The sequence below is a fragment of the Cynoglossus semilaevis genome, chromosome 15 (assembly GCF_000523025.1).
Source record: "Cynoglossus semilaevis isolate Cse_v1.0 chromosome 15, Cse_v1.0, whole genome shotgun sequence".
Taxonomy (NCBI): domain Eukaryota; kingdom Metazoa; phylum Chordata; class Actinopteri; order Pleuronectiformes; family Cynoglossidae; genus Cynoglossus; species Cynoglossus semilaevis.
The window spans coordinates 15,635,009-15,644,866 of NC_024321.1; the positions used below are offsets into that span (position 1 = coordinate 15,635,009).

Below are 9,858 nucleotides of genomic sequence, written 5' to 3' on the forward strand. Positions count from 1 at the left end.
TATCACTCCTTTTTAAGATTTTGTCTGACAGAGTGAATTTGAAAACATAAAAGCTGTATGAATGCTGAAACATAAGATTGATATGCACTTGTGCGAAGTGTGCTATCTCTGATTGCTGGTTCAAAACTGTGCTTGCAACATGACAAACCTAGCATCAAAGTCAAGGAGTGCTGGCTGTGAATGGTCAGATTGGTGGTCAACCATATATTTTTTTCTGAAATGGTGTCATTTTGGCTGTGATGTCATCAGAGACAGACTGAAAAAAACACACAGCTTGTGCTAACGGCTAAACGCAGAGACTGCAAGTGCAAGACAAGCAGAGGGTATAAAAAAAAAATCATACAGTTAGTGCTTCATTGGAAAACATAAACAAACAGCTCTCTCCAGACTTATAGGCTGTTCGTCTGTTTAGGCAACAAACCTGAAACATAAGCCTTCAAAAACACAGCCTTACAATATCCCAGATGTACATTCTGGTTAAAACGTGTTTCAGTTCAATTCAGTGGGATAATGGCAAAGGTTAAAGCAGCAATATTTACACTAGTGCAGTAGTTTGAGTTGTTTTACTTTATCTAGTGTTCACTGTCACCACATGTCAGCAACAGTCGTAAAGAAACCTAAATATTTGTCCAACAGTTTGACCTCACGGTCATCAATGGGGCATCGACTGTTAAATAAAAATAAATAATGAATGAATAGTTTTTACTCTGGAGCGTGACTTTTGTAACACTTCATATGGACTTTTCAGGTCAACTGCCCATTGTTTGAAGTCATAATATTTACTCAATAATACATAATATTTTACCGAGGTCAAATATATGGTGAATGTCCATTGGTTACTTACAAGAGTGACTAATGGAATGGAATGGGTGCAGCTGCTGTAGACACGTGAAGGGGACCACATGAATTCACTTTCACACTCAATGTCACCTTGATGTACGGAGCAAATATGTCTTTATTGAACTTTAGTGGCAGTCGATTGACATGAGCATCATCAGAATCGCTGCTGTTGCATATTTTCTCCAGCAAGTTGTCCTTAACGAGCAATCACATTCACTGTAGTGAGCGGAGGACATTTGTTGGACACATCGGTCCTGTGACAGCTCAGCGTGTTTGCTCCTTAGGTAAACAAGGATGTTGTTGATTCAGCAATATTGCTAATCGATATTTTCTGTCGTTCACCAACTGGTGATAGATCACACAGGAGGACCTGAAATAAACAAGGATTAAAGTTGATTTTATAGGTAGATTACCTAACCCAGCCACTGAGAGAGCGGCATTACTGAGGGACTAAGCACAAAACCGGAACCAAAACAACCTCGGTTTCCATACAGTTCTACATTTCGTAGCAGTGGTGGCCCAGGTTAACAATGACTTCCTGTGGAGCTGTTCACAACATGGCACTGAAGAGCGAGGAAAAACGTTAGAGTAAAAATCCATCATCCTTTACTTTTCTTTTTGATCAATAGAAACTCCAGGTCAGGGATTAAGAAATAAAGCTTGTCAGGAGCCAACTATGGAGCTTCCTTGTAACGTCTAAAAAAGGATACAGACTGACCTCAGAGGTCTCACTTCTCCTTTTTTGTTTGCTTCAGTTTTTATCAGACATCAGCAAATGTCGCCCTGCCAATGAATTCTCGTTGCAGGCACTTTTGGCCTTAGACCAGACTGTTTTCTGCTTTTAATGCCCTTTAGAAACTTTTTATCTTTACATTGATTGACAATGGCATGTCTCCAATATGAACCCGAGCAGAAATGGAACACACACTGCTATGATGAGCTCTTGTTTAAGGTCAACCAGTCCAGTGAGAAAAAACAAAAAGTTTGATTTGATTTTTCTTCTTGTCTTGTTTTGTTTGCAAATGCATTGCAAGATTAATTTAAAAAAAGTGTAAATACATATATATAAACAAGATAACTGCACTCCCTGATGTGAACTACTATAGTTTGTTCTCCACTGTTTCGCCCCAGAGTCAGAAAATGACAGTTGTTAGCTGGAGCAATTTAGAACAAAGAAATTAAAGAACCTGGGATGATGCTCGGTACACGGCATCACAGAGCCAAGGTCAGACAAATTAGCCTGTCTAGACTCATGAAAACATGAAAGCAGAAAGGATGTAGGCTAATAATCTGTAACAAATTGTACAAATTCGTAGATGTGGATGGTACAAATAGGAGTGAGGTATTTTAATAATGCGCACATCCAGGCATTTTATCTGTCTTATCTATCTTTGTTTGTTTGTCTGACAAAATAAAAGACCATCAATTTTAGCTGCTTTCTTTTTCTAGACCTGTGTCTGACTCCTGTGGTATTATGTTAGTGTTTCAACCTAACATTGTAAACAACACAGGCTTACAGTTACAGTAACAACAATAGTGATAAAAATATATATGTATATATGTATGTATATATTTATATATGTATGTACATTTATTTGTGTGTGTATATATATACGTATGTATATAGTTATATATGTATGTACATATATTTGTGTGTATATATGTATATATGTTTGTATATATTTATATATATGTACATATATTTGTTTATATATATATGCCTCATATGGCAAGGTCATCCAGCTATATATATATATAGCTGTATATATGTGGGGTGGCTTTACCTTGATGCTACCTTACCCTGTACCAAAACAAGTGTCAGTCAGTACTCTAATAAACTGTGAGAGAAAAGAGTCATCCTGCCAACCGCTGCCTTAAGTGGGTCGGCTCCTCTTTCTGGAGATCACTGTCTTTGACCTAATGGAACTTTGTGGCATTGGTCTCTCCCAGAAAATGAGGACAAATGGATGCAGTCGACCTTAAACATGGCAGTAAAAGGAAAACAACAAGGATGTAACAGGTTAAAAGTAAGGTTAAAACTTGAAAAGCCAGGTTATGTTTGGTCACATGACACCCACACACGTATTTAGGGCTCAACCTAAGGTAAAAAAAAAAAAAAAAAAAGCGAAAGAGCTAAATGTGGTGCACTTAGTGAGTGTAATAAATTTAACATAAAAAGCATCAGGCGACATCAGGTTGGAGTCTAAAAAAATTAATCTTCTCCGCTCATCAGAGAACAAGACATGACAGCCCAATTACAACATCCTCCACTTCTTCCTCTGCTTCGTTTTGACAGAGATTACTGAGATAAAATGGATCTTTGATCAACGCTGCGGAAAACAGGTCTTTGACCTCCTCTGTCTGTGAGCAGTTCAAAGAGTCGAAAGTGAGACAATATTGATTTTTATTTTTCTTTCATGTTGGACAATGATATAAAAGACTTTTATTATTCAGTTATGTACCACACTTCCTTTTAACCACAGCTGCTAAACCTTTTTCACACCACAAATCAGGTTCCTGTCGGCTGGTCTTCAAGCTGTGGTGAAAAAAAACAAACAAAAAAAACCGCACAGTTCCTACATTGACTTATCACCTTTATCACCTTCCTTTATAGTGTAACTTGGTGTGTGGAAAAGTGTTTTGTTTCCACTGGATCGCTTGTGTCAAACTCAGGCCCGGGGTCCAGATCTGGTCCACAGTGTAATTATATTTGGCCAATGAGATCATATCAATCATCATGTGTACTAGAGTTGGCTGATTTTGTAGTATTATCGGTTTATGCACTATGTCATAGCATGTGTTGGCCTGTGAAAAAAAATGTAACCTTAATAAGAAACTAGGAAGGCTTAAGATTAGGAGATTCAAATTTAATTTCTCAAGTGTTTATAATATTAAGCTTTGGTTTTTCCAGATTTTTTTTCCAGATTCTTCTTCTTCTCTTTCTTCTCCTTCTTGTGTTGAACCTTTGCTAATTAACAGTTGAAGGCAGCAGTCAACGGATGGCCAGAGTCCAACATAAGGACCAAGTGCCAAGTTCGGTAAAATCTCCATTTGCAGACATCTGAATTAGTATTCAGAGAGTTTCAGGAGAGCACCGGAGGAATCCCAACCTATTCTTCCTTTGTGATTCTCTTCACTTCATCTGGGTCGAACCATGTTCTTCAGTTTACGCGACCTCGTCTGCTACATTCACTTTGATTCTCCGGAGACGGTTCCTCTGTCATTATAAAATATGGTTTGCGTCATCGTGTCACAGGAGACAAAACAAAAAACAAGGTCCAGTTCTGCTACTGACTTACTGAGGTTTTTTTTAATTTTTTTTCCTCTTTCACAAGATTATTAACAACAACAACACCTCCCCCCCCCCCCCCCCCCGGGATTTGACTGTGGAGGGAGGTGTTCATCAGGCTGTAGTCTTTCCCCTTTTTATCTAGATGTTATTAACTTTAAAGTACTAATTATTTTCACTTTGAGTTTTCTAAAAGTTTTCATTCTTTTACTGTTTGCCATTAGGCGTTCTATGCAAAAGCACTGGGAACATTTTTGCTAATTTATTCCACCAGTTTGTTGGACTGTATTTCTTCTTTCTGCTGTTTTTTTTTGTCTTTAAATCGACTCAAATGTATTTTTCAGAACATAATAAGTGGAATCATTTTCCAGTAAACTGCTGTATTGGAACAAATTGAGATTATTTCGTAATTCTTTCCTTCCTCATTTGTTATGACGGTGAAGTCCAAATCTCAGAGGAAAAAGAGCGAGTAGGAAGAGCGATCTTTGTTCTTATCACTTCAGAAACCTGTTGTGCAACAGCCTCCACACAGGATGCGCAATCTTTACTTTGTTCTCGTCTCCGTTCTGACTGGCGGTACGTCGATATTTGGTGTTTTTAAAAAAAAAAAAAATTCTGTCATCTGTAGTGTAGGTTTTCTGAGAGGATCTGTGTGAGGTTGCTGTTGTTGGCATTACATCACAGCGTTATAAATGCAGCCTGAATTTCTCTGCAAATTTCAATTCCTCTCTGTCCTCCGCAGTGGCCTCAGAAATCTTGACGGAGGTCGGCGGCCTCACTGGACATAACGTCACCTTACCCTGTGTGTATGACGTGGACTCTCATGGCGTGCTGGATTTCTGCTGGGGACGAGGAAAAGTGCCCCGGTTCAAATGTTCAGACACGTTCTTGTCCTCCGAGGACCAGTCTGTCCTGAACGAAGACCCGTCCAGGTACCAGGTGCTGGGCAGCCCGACAGATGGAGACGTTTCACTGACTATCGTTGATGCTCAGTGGAGTGATGAAGGAGTGTACGGCTGCAGGATCCAGATCCCCGGCTGGTTCAACGATATCAAAGTCAACATACGTCTAGTCCTGAAGCAAGGTGAGTCTCACCATCGTCATCATTTTACAAGTTTAGGTCCAGGTTTGATTGTGTTGTCATTTTTCAGCTCCTGTGGAGGAAATTACTACACAGAAGTGGATATCTGTCACAGCTGGGGATTATCAGCGCCACCTAGGTGTAAATTAATGAAGTTTTTTTTTTTTTTTTTTTTAAAAAAGCTTGTTACATAAACTTTCTTTTAATCCCATGGTAACTAAAGTTTAAAGTCTTTCCAGAAAAGTCGACCTCAGCACTGACGTCCACAGGTGCTGATCAAAGAACACTGAGCGCAGTTGAATTTGTGGTGACACAGGTAATGTAATATTATTATTTATTTATACACCAGCAAATATTTATTGAAAACCTAAACATAATCTGAAATTGTAAAATCACAGGCTAAAGTGGAAGATGGAAAAAAAAAGTTTATTAGAGTTTTGAAACATTTGCAACTTGAATTCAAGAAATAATAAGTAATATTTTCTATTTCTATTCTTTATTTTGCTACTACTTGGTTAACCAGTTTCTCTGACTTTTTTGGTATTTCTTTAATGGTATCTAATGCTCTGACCTACAGTAGCTTTACTGCCACAGAGCCTTGACGAGTTTTCATTTAAAGTACAACATATACAGTAAACAGCATGTGGTGACTCACCGCGGATAATGTTTTTATAACATTTTGTTGAAATATGGTTCATTTTGTTTGCAGAACAAATTCAACGCCTTCCTGGATGTGGGGAACGTTGTCAGGATGGGTGCTATTTTCTTCTCCACCATCATCATAATCCTTGTTTTTATTTCCCGTAAGTATTAAGAGTGAGTCATTTGACATTGGAATTAATTGAATTTTTAAAGCTGTGGATTGTATTTTATTGATCTGTTCTCGTGCTGACGTGACTCATTTCCCTATTTTGGGTCCGTGTAAACGATTATTTTCTTAGATGTTAGAGGAGGCGGTGATCGAGTCTTTACAAAGATGAGGAAATGAAGGGCTTCAAAAAATTGGCAGTATTTTCCCTTTAAAATTAATAATTTCCTCTGAGATACATAAAGAACAAAACCAGTATAAATAATTTGCAGCTGTATACAGTATATTTATACATATATATGTATAAATAAATATATATGTTTATATGTATATATGAATATACACATACATAAGTATTTTATCTATATAAATATGTATAAAAAGACATATAAACATATATGCATATAAATATACATACATATAAATATATACACGTGTATACCGATACATTTATATATACAAATACAATATAAAGACATATAAACATATATGTATATATGCATATAAATATATACATATATACAGTAAAGTACAAACAAAAAACGAGTCTTGTTGAGTCATTTATAACAAAATGATCACTTTCTGGGTTTAGAACAAAACTAAACTCAGATCCGAACTCCTTCCACGGATACTGTGGGAATTGTATTCGACAGGGAGTCGTGTGTCAATAACAGGGATTCATATGTAAATGCTGATAGAGTCGCCGAGAGTCCAGTCACTCCTGCTTCACCACTGTTTGCATTTCTCCTCACCAGAGCGGAGGTTTCAGCCTGGTGTCAGACTCCAGCCTGTCAACACTTCAGCTGCCGAGAACATTTATGAAAGTATCCCAGCAGCATCACAGCGATGGTGACTGTTACATCCGCAAAGGACTTTACAGTTTTGTGTGTGTATGTGTATGGGCGCGCGCGTGTATTATATTATACTCGAGTATTAATTCAGCTCACTGTGAGCCCGCACTTGTGCGTGATGGACTTCGCCGCTGGTTAAAACTTGAAGAAACATTGCCACCTTCTGGTCTCATACACACAGGGAAAATATAAAATATGATATTTGTTAGGTCAATATTAAAAATGTAATATTTTCTAATGTGAATTAATAGATAGAGGAGCGCAATTATTGATGAAGATCTCCATTCATTGGGTTAGTATGAATGCGTCACTGAATCAATTCAAATCTTGTATCTTTCACAATTTATTTGGTTTTTAAAAAAAATTTTTTTGTTGTTTTTTTTCACTCGGGAAAAAAACTGTAAATATACAAAATTAATTAATTAATTAATTTAAAAAAATCTTTTAAAAAAGTCAGGTTTGTTCAACTCAAATGAGCTGAGGGCGACTACCGTCCACCATCTTCCTAATGAGTCAGAAGTGATATTTTTCCTTAACATTCTTGACATTTGTTTTGGTTAAATGTAATCCTAATACTTCAAGACATAAAAACAAAGTCAGACACACTGAATATTCTAACACATAATGTTATTGTTCTAACCAGTACCTGTACAACAAATTACCATCATTACCTAAATTTCTGGTTAAGGTCATGCTAAGAATGAACTTAAAAAATAAATAAAAATCAAAATTCCATGAGAATTATCTCAAAATGTCATTTTCATTTCTGTCTTTTATTTCTCACATATTTTTTAATGAATTTTGCTCTTTATGTTTCTCTTCCACTTCCTGTTTTTATTTAATCTTCTGACAATACTCCTACAGTCTAAAAGCAGGATTTGCTGCTGTGTTGGGTGTGAGGTTTTTTTTAAACAAATAACTTATCTGAATCCAAATTACTCATTTAAGTAATTGCCAAAAAAAAAAACAGTAAAAGTTCCGACTGTTCGTCAAAAGTCAATATTAGTTCCAGTTTCACACTCAGAGCAGCCACACTAAATTTGGCTAGTGTGGCTTATAGTTTGGTGTGACTGGAAAATACGGTATTAAAAACAAAGAGCGTATTTGAGATTAGAGGTTTTAGGTTTGGTGTTAAGATTAGACGTTGAAAGTGTTCTTTTTTCTTCTTCTTTACTTCTGTTGTCTTTAATGCCACAGTGCATCCGTACGTAGTCAAAGAGGAAGTCTTGTGCTGTCCTACTGAACATTCAGCAGGCTCAGCTCAGCACTTTCTCAAAGTAAACATGTCCCTCCAGTAAACTTTCACCAGTTCACTACGAAGGTGTGGACCACAGCTCTAAAATCACCCCGTGCTACACTCCTCATCGTGAAGACAGACTTAGATCTCCTACTCAAAATGAAAATAAGATGGAAGAGAAGTAGAAGTACACCGCATGAAACTCTCTCACCTTTCCTGCAGGTGGTGCTGCTCATGCAATTGATGTTCCTGTAAACATGAATTAATTAACTACCACTGAATAGTTTGCCATACCGTCACAGATAAACAACCATTCACACTAACATTCTGAAATATACAGGATTAGGAATAATAGGACAATAATATGACTAAGTCTAACATTTTGTGTCTATAGGTGGCGCTGTGATGGACTGACAAACTGTTCTGGACCCTGAGTCATTGGTTGAATACTTCATGGCTCTGAACAGCAGGCAGGAGTGAAGACCAGTCGTTGACCTTGATTCCGTTTCTGTCTAATCATCAAAATAAAAATAAAGGTGCTCTCATGTTAAGGAACTAAAACCACAGAAAAGGAAACAGCACGTTACGACATTCTTCTCCTGCAAGCAGAAGTTGTTTGTGTGAGCATATCAAGGCCAAACATCATGTGATTTGGAAACATTTTAAAGCTGCCACCACTGCGGTCTGGTCTAGTGTCACTCCACAGGGGAACTCTCATCGATACAGCTTTGTAAAATGACTCCTTGGGGGGCGAGGTTTCTTCCTTTGTGCGGCAGTCTCCTGTTTCTCCTCCAAGGTAAAGATGGTACAATGTAATTTTTTTTGTCACCTGAACATGACTGTTGTAATTATTGTACAAACGTTCTGCATCTGCAGACCATGTGTCCTCAGGGAACATCATCGCCGCAGTTGGAACAGATGTTACTCTGAGGTGCAACTACGATGCTCAGAAGTACGGACGGCTGTATGGTTGTTGGGGCCGAGGGGCCATTCCTTCAAGGGGCTGTGCCAATGAGGTGATCAGGTCAGACGGGATATCAGTGGTCAGCCGGCAGTCAGAGCGCTACCTGCTCATGGGTGATATTGTTGAGGGAGATGTGTCCCTGACCATCAGGCAGGTGGAGGAGAGCGACTCTGGGATTTATGGGTGTCGGGTGGAAATTCCAGGATGGTTCAATGATCACAAGCACGAGCAGAAACTGACTGTAGTGGCAGGTGAGATAGCCACAGAGAAAAATGTTACTGGTGTTGTTGCTACTACTTAAGTACTCTATATGCTTGTTATTGCAATATGAAGTTTATGCTCTCTTTAGCACTTGATACTTTTGCTTCCCTTCAGTGCCACCTAGTCCCCTGAAAGTGGAAGTCAAGGAAGTGAAGGAGAGAACGGTGACGGTTCAATGGAGTCCAGTGTTCAACGGTGGCAGACCTATCACATCCTACATGGTGCAACTGAAAAACAATCAAGGTTCGCTGAGAAATAAGACTCACCATCACATTACCGTAGCATGTCGTTTGGCCTCTAACTGTACGCTTTCATCACTGCCGCTCAGCATTTTGGAATACTGCAGTAGTAACTGAACTCCACAATCCTGCCTTGACTCAAGTTATGTTGATGGGTTTGCGTCCGGCCAAGACCTACAACCTCCGTATGTTTGCCCACAACATCATCGGCCAGAGCAACAGCAGCAATGTCCTGACGATCACAACCAAAGAAGCAGGTACTTAGTTAGTTTTTATAGTTTGGTTATT

General features: G+C 38.3%; 2 protein-coding genes across 2 annotated transcripts; both read left to right on the forward strand.

The window, feature by feature from the left end:
- The first annotated feature begins 4,465 nt into the window (after positions 1-4,465).
- On the forward strand, positions 4,466-7,624 carry LOC107989595 (T-cell immunoglobulin and mucin domain-containing protein 4-like). Its single transcript, XM_017039261.2, has 6 exons — positions 4,466-4,705; positions 4,872-5,213; positions 5,281-5,349; positions 5,450-5,526; positions 5,920-6,013; positions 6,774-7,624. The coding sequence occupies exons 1-6, from the start codon at positions 4,663-4,665 to the stop codon at positions 6,869-6,871; spliced, it is 723 nt and encodes a 240-aa protein (XP_016894750.1). The 5' UTR covers positions 4,466-4,662; the 3' UTR covers positions 6,872-7,624.
- Positions 7,625-8,741: 1,117 nt separating this feature from the next.
- LOC103391223 (T-cell immunoglobulin and mucin domain-containing protein 4-like) lies at positions 8,742-9,852 on the forward strand. The gene is made up of 4 exons (XM_008327399.3): positions 8,742-8,902; positions 8,983-9,321; positions 9,446-9,574; positions 9,660-9,852. Exons 1-4 carry the CDS (start codon positions 8,842-8,844, stop codon positions 9,833-9,835), a joined length of 705 nt encoding a protein of 234 aa, XP_008325621.1. The 5' UTR covers positions 8,742-8,841; the 3' UTR covers positions 9,836-9,852.
- The last annotated feature ends 6 nt before the right edge of the window (positions 9,853-9,858 follow it).